The sequence below is a fragment of the Ambystoma mexicanum genome, chromosome 8, assembly GCF_040938575.1.
Source record: "Ambystoma mexicanum isolate Mex_15411 chromosome 8, UKY_AmexF1_1, whole genome shotgun sequence".
NCBI classification, from domain to species: domain Eukaryota; kingdom Metazoa; phylum Chordata; class Amphibia; order Caudata; family Ambystomatidae; genus Ambystoma; species Ambystoma mexicanum.
The window spans coordinates 333,300,483-333,318,706 of NC_090929.1; the positions used below are offsets into that span (position 1 = coordinate 333,300,483).

The window sequence follows — 18,224 nt, forward strand, 5'->3', positions numbered from 1 at the left end:
GTTACCATCGATATTGAAGGTGCTGAACGAAGGGTCAAGTTTATTGAGTCTTTGTTGGGTGCCAAGGATGAGGAGCTCTGTCTTGTCATTGAGACGGAGCTTGTGTTGTGCCATCCAGGCTTGGACAACTTGGTAAATGTCGTTCAGTGCTTTGGAGTCTGCAACATAGTCACCAGTGATAGGGATGAGTATCTGGGTGTCATCAGCGTAGTTAGTGTAGGTGACACCAAGATAGTCAAGCACATCAAACAAGGGTTTGGTGAATACATTGTAAAGTGTAGGAGATACACACGACCCTTGAGGAACTCCGCAGGGAACCGGGGCTGGATCAGCCAATGAGGTAGGTGAAAATACTCTGTGTCTATTATCCAGGAAGGAGCTAATCCAATTAATGGCTTTTTCCGAGAAGTGGGCAGCAGATTTCAAATGTTGGCAGAGGATTTGGTGATTGACCAAATCGAAAGCTGCAGATAAGTCCAGGAGTAGTAGGAGGGCTAGTTTGCCGTTGTCTTTTAAGTCCTCAATTTGCGTTTTAAGATCTAATAGGGCTGTTTCTGTCCCATGCTTAGGTCTGAAGGCAGATTGTCTTGTGCCAAGTAGATTGTTAGCCTCTAGATACTTCTGTTTCTGAAGGTAGGCAGCTCTATCTAAGATTTTTAAAAGGAACAGGACCGTGGTGATGGGTCTGAAGTTGGTAGGTATGGATGGATCCAATGTTGTTTTTTTCAGTAGCGGGATGACGCATGCGTCCTTCAGATTGTTGGGGACAATTCCAAAGTGAAATGAAGAATTAATGAAGGCGGTAATGAAGCGAGCAAGGTCGTGAGCCGATTCCTTAATGATAGGTGCAAGGCAGGAGTCACCTTGGCAATTGGAAGGTTTAAGGTTACTGATGATTTTTTTCAATCTCTGGGATGGTGAGGGGTATAAAGCTAAATGGAGGCTGGGTGAAGGTAGTGGCAATTTTAGGTGCAGGGAATTTAGTAAGGGAAGGAGTAAGGAGAGAGTTTTGTTTGCCATTGATTTTGGCTTGTATGGTGGTTATTTTGGAAAGGAGAGCGTTTTGGATATTATTACGCCATGAGCTATCTTTGCTGCACATATCTGGTATAGGCGAAGGGGATTCTAATTCTTTGAGAATTTTGAATAACTCCTTCGTGTTAGATTCAGCTTGCGAGATGCGCTGGTTGTATGTCTCTTTTTTAGCCTGTATGATTGCTTCCTTATAATTAAGGGATGCGATGAAGATATTGTCTTTGTTGGAAGCACACGGAAATCTTTTCCAGAGTGTTTCCGCCTTGCGTTTCCTTTGCCCAGGGCTCTGAGTTGTGGAGTAAACCACGAGTTCAGGTTTGATTGATTAATTGATATTTTATTTCTATCGCGCTCGTTCACAAGTGTTTCAGAGCGCGACAAGGCAAGGGAGGGGAACAGGGGAGAACAAAACAGCGATCTTACTAGGCCCAGTGACATTGAGAACGCGCAAGTGCATGCGAGAGGTGGGAGGGGAAAAGTGCATAGAAGGGGGGAGAAGTGGAAAGTGCGAAAAAGAGGAGAAACGGATAAATAAAAATAAATACATAATAAAGGCAACAAACAGTGGTAATGCAGCCAGCAATTTGCAAGTGCTAGGTTTAAGGCAGCAGACAGGGTAGGTCTGATAAATGCAGGAAGAAAAAGGGGGTGCTGTATGGGTACAGATACAGACCCCAGTGCAAGGGGTGGCCTGGGGGCAGTGCGGGAGGGTGGCAGGGTGAGAAGGTACCTGGGCCCGAAGGACAGAGGGTGGCCAGGTGCACGGTGCCAACAGAGAACAGATCAGCAGGGGAGAGGGGGGAGCGAAGGCAGAAGAAAAGAAGAAGGTCTTGAGGTGCTTCTGGAACCGGAGATGGTTCTCCTCAAGTTTTAGAGTGGCAGGGAGGCTGTTCCAGAGGGAGGCCCCAGCCGAAGACAGAGATCTACCCCCAGCTCGTTTCTTTGAAAAACGACTGACCCTGAGGGAGTTGGAGGTAGAGGAGCGAAGAGCTCGACAGGGGAGGTATTTGCGGAGGGATAGCTGAAGGTATTTTGGACCCAGGCCCCAGAAAGCCTTGTGGACAATGCAGAGGGTTTTGAATTTAATCCTTGCATCCACTGGGAGCCAGTGGAGAGATTTCAGAGCTGGAGAGATACGATCCCAGGGCTTGAGGCCAAGAACAAGTCTTGCAGTCCTGTTCTGGATTAGTTGCAGAGGCCGGAGAGTAGAGGCAGGTAGATTTAGAAAGAGGCTGTTACAATAGTCCAAGCTAGAGGGAACCAGAGCTTGGGATACCATGTGCTTCTGGGGGAAGGAGAGGAAAGGCAGAGTACCTCTGAGGAGGTGCAGTCGGAAATTTGACTTTTTAGAGACCTCAGAGATGTGGGCGGAGAAGGAAAGGGTGGAGTCAAAGATGACCCTGAGGTTCTTATCCTCGCAGGTGGGGGTAGGAGGAGGGCCAAGGGAGGCCGGCCAGAGAATGAGGGGAAAGGATGGTGAAGGTGTGCCGATGAGGAGGATCTCCTTCTTGCTGGCATTCAGACAAAGATCATTGGCGGCACACCAATCTTGAATGGCAGTTAGGCAATCAGAGATGAGAGAGGGAGAGGAGGTGGCAGAGGGCAGCCTGAAAATGAGTTGAGTGTCGTCAGCGTAGCACTGGAAATTTGAGCAGAAAGTGGCAATGCAGTGGGCGAGAGTTACCAGGTATTGGTTGAAAAGCCAGGGCGAGAGGTTAAACCCCTGGGGAACACCACAGGCAGAGAGGAAGATAGATGAAAGTAAGGACCCAAGTTGGACCTGGGAGGGTCCATCTGAGAGGAAAGAGGTCAGCCAGGCCAGATCCTGATCAGTGATACCCAGGTTTTCACAGAGACGGTTGAGCAGGATGGTATGGTTGACCGTGTCGAAGGCAGAAGAGATCGAGGAGGATGAGGACAGAGGGAATGTTAGAGTCAAGGTTGGAGAGCAGATCTTCACGGATGTTCAGGAGAGCAGTTTCCGTGCTTCTGGCAGCTCTGAAGCCAGACTGGTGGTCATGGAGACAGCCAATAGAATTGGAATGAAGGTTAAGCTGAGAGATGGCCAACTTTTCCAGGAGTTTGCCAAGAAAGGGAGTAATGGAAATTGGGCGATAGTTAGCTGGACAAGAAGGATCAGCTGTGGGTTTCTAGAGAAGAGGATGCACAAAGTAGTGCTTCAGAGGGGAGGGGAAGGATCCAGAGGCAAAGGTGTGGTTGCAAAAATCAGCAAGGGCCCGAGCGAGGTTGTCAATGTAGTCCTTGATGGTTTTAGAGGAACAGGGATGAACCTGTTTTGAAGAGGCTTTCATTGAGCTTGTTGTTTAGCTTTCCGTGTATTGAGTGGGGCTATGGAGTCAATGGCTTTGAGCAAAGTTTGGTTGAAAGTGTCCACTAAGACCGTGGGGTCGTTGTGCAGCGTGGCACACACAATTGTTCAGGATGGGTAGGATAAGTGGGAGAAGCTTGTCCCTAGTGATATCCTTTTTATTCCTGCTGGGAATAGAGGGGGCTATAGTAGGTTTGTGGCAAGGGTTGGTGGCTGGTAAATGAAAGATAATGATGTGGTGATCAGACCAGGCACAAGCGGAATTGGAGCTTAATGATGTATTGCAGTTTAAATCAGCGATCCAGTCGAGTGTTTTTCCTTTGTTATGTGTGGGTTTGAGGATACGTTGTTGAAAGCCTAAGTTGGATAAAATGCTAGCAACTTCAGTGGCCATGAGATTCTTAGGATCAGACAGGCCAAGGTTGATGTCCCCTAATAGCAGCACTTGTGAGTTAGGCTTAGTGTTATTGGCCAGGATGGACGTAATGTCCTCTGCGAAGGAGGTGAGGGGTCTTGGTGGTCTGTAAATGAGGTGTAGTGAAGTTCTGTTGGTTGGCGATAATGAAAGTTTCACTGATAGCGATTCGGCCGAGCTGAATTGTGTATTAGGGATAAGTCTCATGTTGATGTTGTCCCTATGTATGAATGCGACGCCGCCCCCTTTAGAAAGGTTGGATTGGCGGTCGTTTCTAAGTATAGAGTAGTCATCAGGGATGGCGACGGCCAAGAGCAAGCCTGAGGCGGCATGTAACCAGGTTTCCGTGATGGCGATGAAGTCGAGGTTCTGGGTAACGATGAGGTTGGTGATATCAAGGGCATGGGCAGTGAGGGATCTAGCATTGATGAGGGCTCCCTTAAGTTCTTTGGTGGCGGGAGTTGTGGGGTGTTCAGGTGTGGTTTGTGTGGATGGCCGAGAGCTGGTGGTGTGGTGGCGCTGGGCACAGGGTATGCGAGGCAGTCTGGATCTAAGTCTGGCATTCCTAAGTAGGAGTGAGCAAGGTTGATTAGGTGTGGGTTTTGAGGCGAAATGTTGGAGCCACAAGGCAGGTTCATTGATGTAGGGGTTGGAGGAGTGGTTAATGATGGGGTTAGATAAAGTGTTATATGTAAGTGTGTGTGGGGGGAGAGGGGGGGCAATGGTGTTGTGCTGTGGTGCATAGTGAAGGAGTATGTACTAGAGGGGTGATGGGGAATCCCAGCGGTGCTGGCGGAAGGGAAGCAATGTGCAATGACTGAGTAACCTATTGTGACTAGGTGGATGAGGAAAATGCTGGCAAAGGACCGCGGCTGCTTGTCCACAATGTCAGAGTAACTCAAATATGGCAGACATAAACTAGCTCACAGTGGTAAGCCAGTGAGTGGGTGGCACAAATCAAATATGGGGCAAATCACAATATGGCACAATCAAATATGGGGCAAATCAAATATGGTATGAATCAAAATATGGCAGACATAAAATTGGCTCACCATGACAGACCAGCGAGTCGGAGGCGCACATCAAATATGGCATGAAACAAATATGGCACAAATCAATGTGTCACAAATCACGTAAGGCAGACATACACTGGCTCACAATTGAGGACCAGCGATTGGGTGGCACAAATCACATATGGCGTGAATCAAAGATGGCACAAATCAATATGGCACAAATCACGTAAGGCAGACGTAGACTGGCTGACAATTGGAGGACCAGCGAGTGGGTGGCACAAATCACATATGGCGTGAATAAAAGATGGCACAAATCAATATGGCAAAAATCACGAAATCTAGTGTTTGGCCGTCGTCTTTTGTGGTGTGCAAAGTGTTTGTGTCGGAAAAGGGAGGGGTGGGGGTAGAGTGTTTGAGAATCCTACGTGGTAGGATCCGGAAAAGGTGTTCTAAGAAAGATGATACCGTGTCTCGCTTGTCGGCGTCCCACCTCCACTCCCATAGGACCCCAACCCATCTAGGTGATCCTCCCTCACTGGTCCACCCCCAGGAATTGGAGCCAATAGCCATGGTTGGGTCCTGGCCACCTTAGTGACAGATCTCTGGGGACAAGCAAGTGAGACGCCTTCAGGTATCTCACAAGAAAGAGCAGCTGGAGCTATTAGCGGCCAAGAATGAAGGAAGGACGCCGTCTGCGTCCGTGCCGAGGAAGCAGAGCTGCCAACATGTGCTGGAAAGTACCCAGAGCATGGGTGGGGCTGCAGAGGCCAGCCCGCCGACCTGAGAAACGGACAGGAAGCAGAAGGAACCACTAGAGGGGAACGCAGAGGGCCGGGGAAAGTCACTCCATGCCAGGGTACTCCTAGAGGGCTGAGCATAAGTAACGAAGTACCGCATGAATGAAAACGTGCATATTGAATACCAAACGGAATGAAAATTGGCATATTCAATGCCGAACTGAATAAAACTATGGGCAAAATTAACAGCCGATGAAAGCCAAAAGGGAAAGTGCCCATTTGAAAGTAATCTATGGAAAAGGGCGCAAGTGTGAAAGAGTACAACAAAGATGTGGGGCATGATCAAGACCACCAGAAAGTAAACGTGATTGGATACAGTATGGCAAGGCTAAAGGCTGGCAAGAGATGTGTGACAGGAGAAGCCAGGAGAGTGTGAAACTGCACATAGAGCGAAGAGGACGACAAAGAGAAGTTACTTGAATGTGAATCTGTACACAGGGGCAAGTACAGAGAACCTGTGTGGGCTGAAAAGCCTAGGGTTCCTGGTTGCGTGACCTGTGATGGGGTAGACTGTGTGGTCTGACAACTGCGCTTAGACCAGTGAGCCCTAAATTAAGAAAGTCAGCTGAAAGTCAGAGACATTGTGAAACAGAGGAGAAGCACTGTAAGTGAACTGGTAATGCCATCTAGAAGGAGAGTCAAGTTGACCTAGATTTGTGCTGAACTTTGAAAGACTGAAACAAATACCAGTTGCTACATTACCGTCTTGGGGAAGGGAACCCTGAGACTTAATGAACTGCAAATGCTGTCTTGAGGACGGAGTTCGAACCTTTGGTAGTAGCATTATAGGTAGGTATAAAAAAAAAAGACTGGGGGGGATCCCCCGCAACACCCCGCTCACTATCTGTGTGGTATAGTGATCGGGGTGTTGCGGGGGACACCCCCGCAGCACACCCACAAGAAAAGAAACGGGGGCTGCAGGGGTGGCCCCCGCAACATCCCGCTCACTATATTTTACAGTATAGTGAGCGGGATGTTGCGGGTGACACCCCTGCAGCGCCCATAGTATGTAAGTGTGTTCGTATGAGAAAGGTGCAAAATTTTGGTAGTTCGCATAGTTCGCACCTTTCTCATGCAAACTTTCCGCCTGCGGCAAAATCAGCACGGTCGGATCACTTAGAATCATGGTGGCTACATGATCCTTAGTGTTTACTTTAATTCATTTATTCAAGCGCTACCAAAAAAGGCCCAGAGGCATACGGGCACCCGGAATTAGAGTCCCAACAAGGATGCTTATAGACAATACAATCGGACCTACAAGTAACTGTCTGAGCTAATAGAGCGGCCTAACTAAATAGGCACGTTTTTAGTTTTCTTTTTAAACTTTCCAGTGACTCACAACTTCTGAGATCCACAGACATGGCATTCCATCTCCGAGGTGCAGCCACCCAAAATGCACTTCTTTTGACGAAGGTCAAGTTAGATCTAGGAACCTCTAATAGTTTGAGGTGATTAGATCTGAATGTCCTAGTTTCTCTCTTCTTATTCATACTATCTGCCACGTAGGCTGTATATTGTCCTGCTAAACACTTACAAGTGATAAAGGCTAGGATTGAGTTTCGCTTCATATCTGTAGCCAGTGGAGGCTTCTCCTAGCATCAGAGACATGATCAAATTTATTTAGTCCCATGATGGCTCTGACTTGCTATTCTGTACCACTTAAAATCTAGCCATCTCACCCTTCCCAATTCCCCAGTAAACTGCTGGAGTACTCAATCTTCGAGCATATAATGGCTCTAGCCACTGTCTCACAGCTTTTTTGGGACATATAGGGATAGATATGACGCATGAGTCTGATATAATTGACAGTAGAGGAGACACGACTACTCACCTGAGCCTTCATGGACAGTGTTTGGTCAAAAATAATTTCAAAGTGCCTTTATTTTTTCCTTTCCTTCGCAATCACCAATTTGAAAGCTTTGATATTCTGCGCTGAGATTTTTCAGTCGAACCTATAAGTTCATTTTTATCGTGGTTGTGCGCCAACCAACACATGCACATCCAATCATGGATGAGGTTATAGGTCTTGTTCACCACTCTTACATCTTCCTGATAATCCCTGTCAGTGAGATAAGGCACTGGATATCATCTGCACAATTTGAGAAGCATATCTTGTTCTCCTCCAGCAATTGTAATAGTGGCATTGTGAAGATATAAAAAATTGGTGACAGACGCCATGTGGTACTACTTAACTCAGAGGGACTGGTCTAGCTTCCACTGTGTTACTGCAAACTCTCATAGTTCGATTACCCAAGAAGGATTGTATCTATGCTAGCACCTGATCACTAAAGTTAGCAACTTCTTGCAATCTTTTTAGAAGTAGTGAATGATCCACTAAATCAAAGGCCGCAGATAAACCTAGGGGCATCAACAACATAATCTGTCCTTCATTAATCTTTTTCATCATATGGGACTTTAAATCTGATTCTGTAGTAAAACCTAGGCGAAAACCTGATTGACAGTTGTTCAAAATGGTGTGATTCTTCAGATGTTCTAGCACTTGTTCGTAAACCACCCTATCCAATATTTTAAGAAGGGGGAGTGTGTTATTGGTCTGTAATTCATAGGAATTGTGGGATTAAGACCCTGCTTTTTTTAATGGGGTGATCCAAGCACCCTTCAGACGAGTAGGAACACAGCCTTCCTTCAAGCAGGCTTTAATGATTCTCGTAATTGAACTGAGTAGTAGTTCGGAACATGCTTTAATTGCTGTGGCTGGAAAGATATCTCCTTTACATGCAGAGGGTTTGAGTTTATTCAGAATAAATCTGAGCTAAACCTCTGAAATACTTCTAAAGTTAAAAGTGGAATCTCCAAGCTATCACACGACTTATCTTCTAGCCTGGATCCCGGTTCAATGATAGAAGTGGTCAGCACTTTGAGTGCTTTTTATTTATTGATGTTAATTTAAATTTTTACCAATTTCTCCACTATAGCATCCTGGATGCCTGAACACCAATCCAGACCTTTGGTAATCATTTCTTCCTGTGTGATATTCGATTTCTCTAATTCTTTAAGAATTAAAACAATTCCTTGGACTCCTACTGCGCCTCATCAATCTATGAATCATACGGGGCTTTCTTTGCTAGGATGACGGCTTCTTTATATTTCTTTGCAGATGCTAAATATCCAAGTTTATCTGGCTCAGCCTGTGATGCTTTCCAATAATAGCAATCCTTCCTTGTATATACATTAAGGGTTTTCAATTCTTCAGTAAACCAAAAATTCTGAATCTTACTGATCACTTTCCTAGATTTAAGCAGAGCCATGGTGTTCGTCACTTCTTCCAAGGTATCCAAAAACATATTGGTCATCTCCTCTGTGGTCTCCAAGAGTGACTTATTAGCTGTGAGCTGCACCATCCACTCTTGGATAGTCTCGGGTTTTAGCCTCCAAGTTTCTAGAAAAGCTCCAATTTTGTTGTAAATGCATTTCTGATTTGATGATCTAGAGTGATATTAGACTCAATAAAGTGGTCCGACCAGGGACAAGGGGAAATGTTAGGTTTGCTCAGTCGCATTGTAGGAAGCCAACTAACAATCATATTACCCTTACTATGGGTAGCTTCGTCAATGTGCTGTGTAAAACCCATATTAGACATAAACCTTTCTAATTTGTGCGCTGGGGAGTCACTTTTATTTCAATGACAGTTCACTGAACATTTCTTAGTTTGCATCTTGGTTTATGAATGGGAACAGGTGGGGGCGCTGCCTGACCTGGTGCATCTCTCATCTCCAATACCACAGAACACTGCCAGATATCACAGTCAGCCACACAATTTACGATTGCTACTTGGGGCGCATATTAACCACGATACTAGAAAAGTCACAAAATATCTAAAACGTACACACTAATGGACCACCTTATATTTTCAGATCTGCACACATAAACGTTGCAAAAAGCTTCCTTGCGTTGCCTTGGTCCCATAGTCCGATGCTTACAGATCCTGAAGTTTCAAGAAACCTTGAGAAAGGGCAGTGTGTTATGCACGATTCAATAACCTAGCATAACCCAGCATAGCAAAGAGTTTCGCTCATTCTCATTTGGGGCAGTATTCTGAAAGGCACAGGCAACTTTGGTGACTGGCAGCAACAAGACAAATTAATGTTAGCCTGCTATGTTATAATCTCTGGTGCAGTGACTTGACTGGTGAGACTATATTTCTGCCTGTCAAATTAAGTGATATGGGAAGTGAGGGAGGGTCACAGCAACAATAATGCAGTTCTAGGTAGCATACTCTGGGCCACTAATGAAGGAGCACAAGAAGGCATTGGGCCTCATTACAATTTGGGCAGCATACCACTGCATTACTGCACCGTTCCTCTATGAGTTTAGGGGCAAACTGGAGGAAAAACCTCCAGCAAGAAGCTGGAGACATTTCCTCCACCTTAACGCCCAAAATCAGCGACTTCGGCAGAATTACCGCCAGCGGTAATACCGCCGAAATCCCCCATTAAGTTGTATGGACTAACACCACCTACCGCCACTTGTAATTCGGCGGTAATACTGCTCGACCAAGTGGCGGTAACTGTAATACAGTTTGATGGTACCTCAGTGGATTTACTGCTGAGATACTACCAAACTTGTAATGAGGCCCATTGTTTTGTCCCTAAAATCATGGGACTCAACTTTCTGCAGTTAACTCACAGTGAGATTACACACTTTAAGGATTGAACCGGGGAGTTCAACCCCCTCTGCAAATTAGTCTTGGGCCTCATGAATTCTGAAAAATTACTCTAGACCTGCAGGGCCAATTTACTTAATTGACCTTAAGAGAAATGCACTCGCCCCATGGTAACGGGTGACAAAATATTTACCAGTGTTTTCTGTGAAATGGTGCGTCACCATAAGCACTTTATATTTGGTGCAATGCTGCCTCCCAAAGGCCAGACGTGCACAGTCAAACTTTTATTCACCATTCACTGAAAACAGTGTGCAGTAAATGTCAAATAAGTTTCGAACATCCCCGTACTGGTCAGCAAGGTTGAGTACCATACAAATGGTACGCCCTTAATAAAATGTCCTTGCCAATGCTAGTGGGCTAGATTTTGTGAAAGCTGATTAGGCACTTAGCCTCTACCTTCTGAGCTCTGCTTGGTACAAATATTTACGTTTTAGCTTTCAAGGACTACAGTAATACTGTCTTATAGTGCTTTTTTGAAAAGTACAAATCCCATAGTAAGCAACCTGACAATATGTAAATACGTATATGGCGTGACGTAAAATCATGCATAAAACCTTCACGTACACCTTTTACACATGCTTTTTATACTGCATCACAATTGATCATGTGATCCCCGCTCTAAAAGAAATTGTGTAAAATTGTCACCTGTTAAAGGGTTTGTCACAAACCTCCAACTTGCTGTAATGCATGATGTTAAGAATATTTGATACCAACATGAAAACAAACCCTATTTTTGCTTATGGCAGTGCACATCATGGGCATAAACTAATCTTTAAAAGGGAGCTTTATTGTTTTACACACTTAGTTTGTATTGGCAGCAGACACAAATGTTCTAGTTAATTGGAACGTTGGGGGGTATTTGTAGTTGCCCAAGGAGTCACGCCTATAATGTCACTTCAAATAATGAAAGGCAATGCTCATAACAAAAAGAAAATAACTATTCCGTCCCGGATCCAGTTCACAGCCGTCGTGAGCAGAACGAAAGCAATCAAGTCTGGATTTCCCCTTTTAGCTGTTTCATGCATGACGTTCAGTTTCACTTATGATCTGATGCACCCCGCGCGTCAAAATCCGCTTCGGTTTCTTTTCCGCAGTTCGATTTCACAGTAGAAAGTCTTAACGCAATTGTGTGTGTCTTCTTTGCAGGCTCTACGATGGTCTCTTCGACTGAGTGGAGAGTCCTAACTTAACCACTGTGATACCCGGGGTCCGGTGCTGCAAATGGAATGGCCTTACCTCGATCTGTACAGCGCCAGTTCCGATGCCCTGGCCACTAAACGCATGTAAGTGCTCTGGACATTATAGCTAACATGTGGGAGTTCTATCGGGCCTTCGAGAGAGGTGTTAAGTTTTCGAAAAAAAGTGCATCCGTACAAAAATAATTGCATTGTCTGTGTACCTTTTTTTTATACATTGTTGCTTCACATCGACTAGTGAAGGGGCTGTATTCATGCTTTTTGATTGCAGACCACACATTTAGGCCATTGTGAGAGTCGTTCTACTATAGCGGGCAACATTGGGACACAATTACTATTTTTGAAGTGGCTTTAATCTTAGGTCTTGGGCTTTAGTCATTCTCTCTGCCTCAAACATAATCGTTGCTTCTGTACAATGCATGGTAGGTGCCGGGGGAAAGTGAGTACTGCTGGAAGCCGTCGTGGTGCAAATGTATTTGGACATTGTTTATGGAGCTGCGTGTGGTCTGCAGAGGTGATTTTGTGTTCGTTCACCTCTTCACCTTTTATATAGACATTCCTGGGCAGGGCCGGCCTTAGTGGTGGTAGCACCCTCGGGCAGTGAACCAAACATGTGGGCCTCCTCCTCCCCCAGCGCGCCATTGTTCCATGCGCCAATTATTTTATTTTTTGACCTCCCTGCGCGAACGCAGGAGAGCAGGGAGTTATTCACTGGAATAGGACACCAATGCATTAGGATCAGCGCCCTATTATTATATGCACCCCACTCTTGCTCTGGAAAGCAGGCGCCAACACGAGTAGGGTGCATTTAATTTCAAAAGGGCGCCTGCTGTGCCTTCTCCCACCATGTCAGCTCGGGTGAGACCTTGAAAGACTGGCGTGGCGGTGTGCAGATGGGGCCCCGGGCAGTCGCCGGGTCAGCCCTGCGCTAAAGCTGCTCCTGTGTCCATGTGAAGATATGTATAATATAAGGCCTCTCCTCTCCCTTCTCTGCCCAGTCGTGGCTTACTGACCATACTTCTGCTGTAATTTTGAAAGGTAATATTAATTTGAGGGGATTGGGTCCTCCGACGTATTCCATATCTATGACAGGCAATGTCCACAGCTGTGCTGCTTCGGAAAATCTTGGGCGTCTGCATCCTGCGTCGATGACGTCGATGCGCCGTCCCCTCCGACCTCCTCCGACGGCCGACGTCACCCGATGTGATAAGTAGGACGCACAACGCCCATAGCCTCAGTTCCGTTTTTTCCGCAAACGTGTTCGCTTAGTGAATCTCAGTACGCCTCGACTCTTTGGAGTTTGCTGTTTTCTTCTCGGTTCGTTGAACCTGTTCGTTTTTTTGTGAAGACCTGTTCGTGGCGATGTCTACTTCGTCTTCAACCCCGCGTCCGGGCTTCAAGAAATGCGGGGACTGTGGGTCCAAGATGTCAGTCACGGACTCGCACAACGCCTGCCTCTGGTGCCTCGGCGAGGCCCACAATACGGACGACTGTGTCGACTGCCAGTCGCTCACAGCAAAGGCCTTGCGGGAACGCAAGAAGAAGCTGTCGGTAGGTCGGGTGTCTAAGCCCCGGAAGTCGAGGTCTGCGGGGCTTTCTGTCATGATGCCTACCCCCGGAGCACCAGGCCAGGCCCAGCACCCTCGGGAGCAGGCATCATGCCCCCGGGTAAAAGCCCAGCGGCCCTTTATAGGGGCTCTTTGAACTCTGTCCTGGCGCCGTTGGCGCCAGGCTCATGTTGGACATCAGTCCTGGCGCCATAGGCGCCAGGCTCATAAGGGGAAGTGTTTGGTGCACTTACCTGAAGCAGACCATGCTGCATACTCACCTGATGCAGACCATGCTGCATGAAGAACCAAGCCAAATGAGGCTTAGGAGGGACTATTTTTCTGAAGGAACTATTTTGTTACTTGGGTGGGGCTGTGGAAGAATACTCACCTGGAACTTCTTCCAAGGCTATTTAAGCCACGCCCGGACAGCCACACGTGCTTCGCGTTGTTCTGCATCCCAGCAGCTGAACGCTCACCGTGTCAGCTCCTGCACCTGGACTCCAGCCACGCCAGCCTCGAACCTGGAACACCTGTAAGGAAAGAAGAGAAGAGAAAGGTGAAAACCAAGAACTTATTCAACCTTCTTACCTGCATCCGGAATCTTCACGCCAGCATTCCTGAAGGAAGACTTCCATTTAAAAGCACCGCGTTGCTCGCTGCAGCGCCGCGCTTCACTCATCTGTTCCTGAGACGCCGCCCGGCTCCATCGCGGCTCTCAGCACCGGTCGCCACATCCCTGCACCTAGGGGAGAGAAGAAGAGACAAAAGGTGAGCAAGGGAACACAAGAGGAAAGCCGAATTTTCAGCCATATTACTTACCGGCTTTTCTTGGTGAACCAATCCACATCTCGGGTCGGCGCCACATCTTTGGCAGGTACCGCACCCCGGCCCCTATGGGGAAAGGACAAAAGACATTACTGGGGAATTATAAAGACATTTAGAGGGGTCGCCCTCAGCACTAACTCACCTGATTTTACCACCGACAATTTAACCCCTTAACGCATCACCTTCGTTCTGCACCTGAAATAAAGGACAGATCACAGGTTAGGAAAAAACAACATAAAAGGAGGCTCACACTTGAACTTTTGCATCTTCATACTTACGGCGTATCGCTCAGAAAAGTCAAGTGGATTTGCCAGCGCCATTCTGAAAACCAGTGAAGTAACTGGACGAACACGCGCCCCTGCACCAGAAGCAGGATGGAGAGTTCATCCTTCCAAACCATAAGGTGAGCTTAAACCGGGGGTTTTGGAGGAAGTCGGAGAAGAACGAAGGGGGAAAGGGGGGAGCAAGCACACTATTCAGCAGACAGTTAATCCCCTTTCTCATCTGCAGAAGGATATTCCTACGGGCCAGACAAGCAAGATTTGGGGGTCCTGTTCAATCAGTGGTCCGAATTCTGCGCATCACGCTTGAAGAGGCCACAGCAACCCAGACCAGACCAGCGCCTCCGTGGGAGCCAGGTGAGCGTTACACTTTCGAAGGATGACTCGAGAGGCGACTCTCCGCATCATCGTCGGAAGTCCAGTGGGTCTCCTTCCAGGAGTCGCTCTAGCCACTCCTCCGCCTCTTTGAGGCATTCCTGGAAGCGCCGGCATCGGTCGCCTTCCCCGTCCTCTTACGAGGACTCCGCCCGTCGGCGGGTCGCTTATCCCTCCATGCAAGCGACACCGGAGCAATGGGCTTCCTTCGGGAAGCAGATGCTAGCGGTTCTTGAATCGCAGGGCACCGGTCCGTCCGCGCCTCCGAGTGGGGTCGGTCGGCACTGGTCGAGTGATACCGCTCGTACGCCTTCGGGCTCGGGTGGTCGGCACAGCTTGCGGGAGAGGTCCCGCTCAGACAAGGGTAGCCGTTCTCGCCATGCCCGTTCCAGGTCCCGGTACTCGACGCGCTCGAGACCGCGTGATCCTGTGCCGTCTTTGAAGAAGACGTCCACGCCTGTGGCGCCGAGGTCGTCGATGATTTCTCTCGAGGCTCCGCCTCCCAGGGGGTCGTCGGCGCCTAGGTCGTCGAGAGACACGCTCGGAGCTCCGGCTTCGAGACCTGTGTCGACGCCGTCGATGCTGGCGGTGCTGCAGCTGACATCGAAGCCGATTCGCTTGACGTCAACGCCGTTTCTGTCTACGCCGACTCGTTCGGCGCCCTCGACGCCTTTCGAGGCGGTGGTGTCGGAGGGGCCCCGTAGCATGGGGTTAGCCCCTAGAAAGGCTCTGGCTAAGGTCAGGCACAGCTTTGGTCCCCAGATGTCTTCCTCTCACCGCCTGGAGTACATATCAGAGGGTGATGAAGGCTCTGATGACGGCTTGGTTCCGGTTACGGTACCAGATGAGCTTACCTCGGGCCATAGCCAGTTTGATGACCTGAGGCAGTCGCTGCATGATGCCAGTGGACTGGACACCTCTCCGGAGGTGGAGTTTTGTAGGCCGGTGTAACGCTCACCTGACTCCCACGGGGGCGCTGGCCTGGTTCGCGCTGCTGTGACCTCGTCTAAGGTGATGTGCAGGGTTCGGAAGCCGGACTGGACCGGGCCCCAGATCTGGGGAAGTATCCTTCTGTAGGTTAGAATATGGGGTTAACTGTCTGCGGGGTAATGCAATCGGCCTCCCATTTACCCCTCTCACCCTCCTCAAAACCCTTCTGTGCTTCCCCGTAGCGTCTCACCTTAGGGTCTGGAAGGACGAGCTCTCCATCCTGCTTCTGACGCAGGGGCGCGTTGGTATCCAGTTACGTCACTGGATTTTCGGATGGGTGAGAACCAAACTTGCTTTGCTTCCAGGTAAGTTTTCTATAAGTGGTTCCCCTTGTGTCCATGCATTAATGTTCTAATGCTAGTGTCTTTTTCCCCATAGGGGCCGGGGTATGAAATGCCGGGGAACAGGCACCGACCCGAGGTGAGCGTTGAAATCCTTGTGGAAATCAGGTAAGTCTTTAATGAGTGTTTTGGTAATGTCTTTTCATTCACTCATTAACGCTGATGTCTTTTTCCCCTTAGGGGCCGGGGTCCGAAAATGCCTGGATGCGGCGCGGACCCGAAATGAAAAGGGAATGACCCAACAGGTAAGTCTTGACATGGAGTTTTAGCTTCCCTTTTCCCTTCTTTCTCTCACCTTTGTTCTTGTCTTTTTCTCCCTAGGCGCGGGGGCGCGACTGCGAATCCGGATGGGCGCTGCTGAACATGGAGGCGCCCTGTAAAGGTGAGTAGAATGTGGCGCTGCAGCGATCGATGCAATGTGCTTTTAAAAATAAATGTCTTCCTTTTCAGGATTGTCGGCGAAATGTCTCTGGGATGCAGATTTAGCAGGTGAGGCCTTTTCCTTCTTCTGTTCTCTTGTTCCTTTCCTTTGCAGGTGATTCAGGATGCTGGCAGGTGTGGCAGAAGTCAAGATGCAGGAGCAGACACGGTGAGCGTCCAGCTGCTAGATGCAGAACAACGTGAAGCATGTGTGGCTGATCGGGTGTGGTTTAAATAGCCTTGGAAGAAGTTCCTAGAATGTGTCCTTCCTCCAATCAGGTATGTATCCTTCCCCGACCACGCCCGGGTGGTAAATGAGTCCAACAGGTAAAGTAGTTCCTTTCAGGCCTCAAGGAGGCCGGGGTTCTGCAGCATGGTCTGCATCAGGTAAGTGCATCCAAACACTTTCATAATGAGCCTGGCGCCTATGGCGCCAGGACTGACGTTTTCTATGAGCCTGGCGCCATAGGCGCCAGGACGCTGACCAAAGGGGCCCTATAAGGGGTTGCTGGGACCTTCCCCGGGGACTTGATGTCCGCTTTCGGGGACGCAAGGCCTGAGCCGGCTCCCCGGGAGCGGACATCGTGACAACCGGAGCCTGATTCTTCATATCGGCGCCTTATGTCTCGGGTCACCGAGTACTTGGCTTGGTTGGCTCCCCCAGGGGAGTTCGTTCAGGATGATCTCACGGACATCCTTGATCTTGGTCCCCCCACTGACCCGGTATTGCCGTTTCATTCATATGGCTCTGCAGAGAAGGGTGGCGGCGGCTTGGACTGCTCTGGAGAGTCTCCCGGCAGTGGGCAAGTCTTTGTCGCGAAAATACCGTCCAGCCAGTAGCGACCCCTGCTACTTGTCCAGGCACCCCCTCCGGAGAGTTTGGTGGTGCAGGGGGCTACGGCCCCGGCAAAGCAGGCGTCGTATCCTACCATCCCTCCGGATAGGGACGACAAACGTTTTGACGGCTGGGCGAAGAAAGTGTTTTCTTCAGGGGGTATGGCGCTTCAGGCGGCCAACTCCATATGTGCCTTGTCTCGTTTCACACACACTCTGTGGAACTGTGTTGCATTAGCGGCTGAATATATTCCCGAAGGGGACGAACGGGATGGTTTCCTTGCTATGGTTCAGGATGGCAAGGATGCCATGTGTGAGGCCGTTCAGTCGAATTTGGACATGGCAGATTGTGTCAGCCGGTCCATGGCGGCGAGCACCGTAATACGCAGGTTTGCATGGTTGTGGAAGTCTGGGTTTGCTCCTGATGTGCAGTCCCGGCTCCTCAACATGCCCTTTGACGGTGAACATCTTTTTGGCAGCAAGGCTGACGAGAGCCTTCAGAGGTTGCAGACCTCCAAAGCTTCATCGAAGTCGTTGGGCGCTGCAGTTCGACAACCTCCGCCTTTTCGTCCTAGGGGACAGCAATGGAGGGGAGGTTCCTTTCGCTATTACTCGTCCTTCAGTAAAGCAAGAGGAGCTAGCAGTCAAAGAGGCCACCGTAAGAGTGCCAGAGGTGGAAACGAGGGTACTCGAGGTGCCAAGGCTGCTCGGGCAGTTGCCTCTTTGCCCTCAGGCAACGCCGCACCCGCTACCACTCAGTCATGAGGCCAAGTCCCATGGTTCGCCGGTTGGGGGAAGGCTGGCGCAGCATCTTGTAGAGTGGCGAGCCATTACTTCAGATGTGTGGGTTCTGGAGATCATGACCCACGGCTACTGTCTTCCCTTTCGGCAGAGGCCTCACGACAATCCATCTGGGAACCTCTCTTTGAAGAGTCTGGATCCGCTTCTTGCGCACGAAATTCAAGCCCTGCTGGAGAAAGGCGCCATAGAACTGGTGCCTGTAGCGGAGAGGAACAAGGGATGGTATTCCCCTTATTTTTTGATTTCGAAGAAAGACGGGGGATTGAGACCCATCATGGACTTGCGCGGTTTGAACAAACTCCTCAGGAAGGACAAGTTCAAGATGGTTACTCTCTCTC

At 48.8% G+C, this 18,224-nt stretch overlaps 1 protein-coding gene across 8 annotated transcripts in view; it reads left to right on the top strand.

The window, feature by feature from the left end:
- The window catches only part of TRAF2 (TNF receptor associated factor 2), a 1,562,837-nt gene that overhangs the window by 260,367 nt on the left and 1,284,246 nt on the right, over window positions 1-18,224 (top strand). For all 8 annotated transcript variants that reach the window (XM_069609765.1, XM_069609762.1, XM_069609766.1 and 5 more), the window contains one exon: window positions 11,420-11,556. In XM_069609765.1, the coding sequence (XP_069465866.1) occupies window positions 11,495-11,556 (62 nt within the window). In that variant the 5' untranslated portion in view covers window positions 11,420-11,494. The remainder of the gene's footprint in view (window positions 1-11,419; window positions 11,557-18,224) is intronic.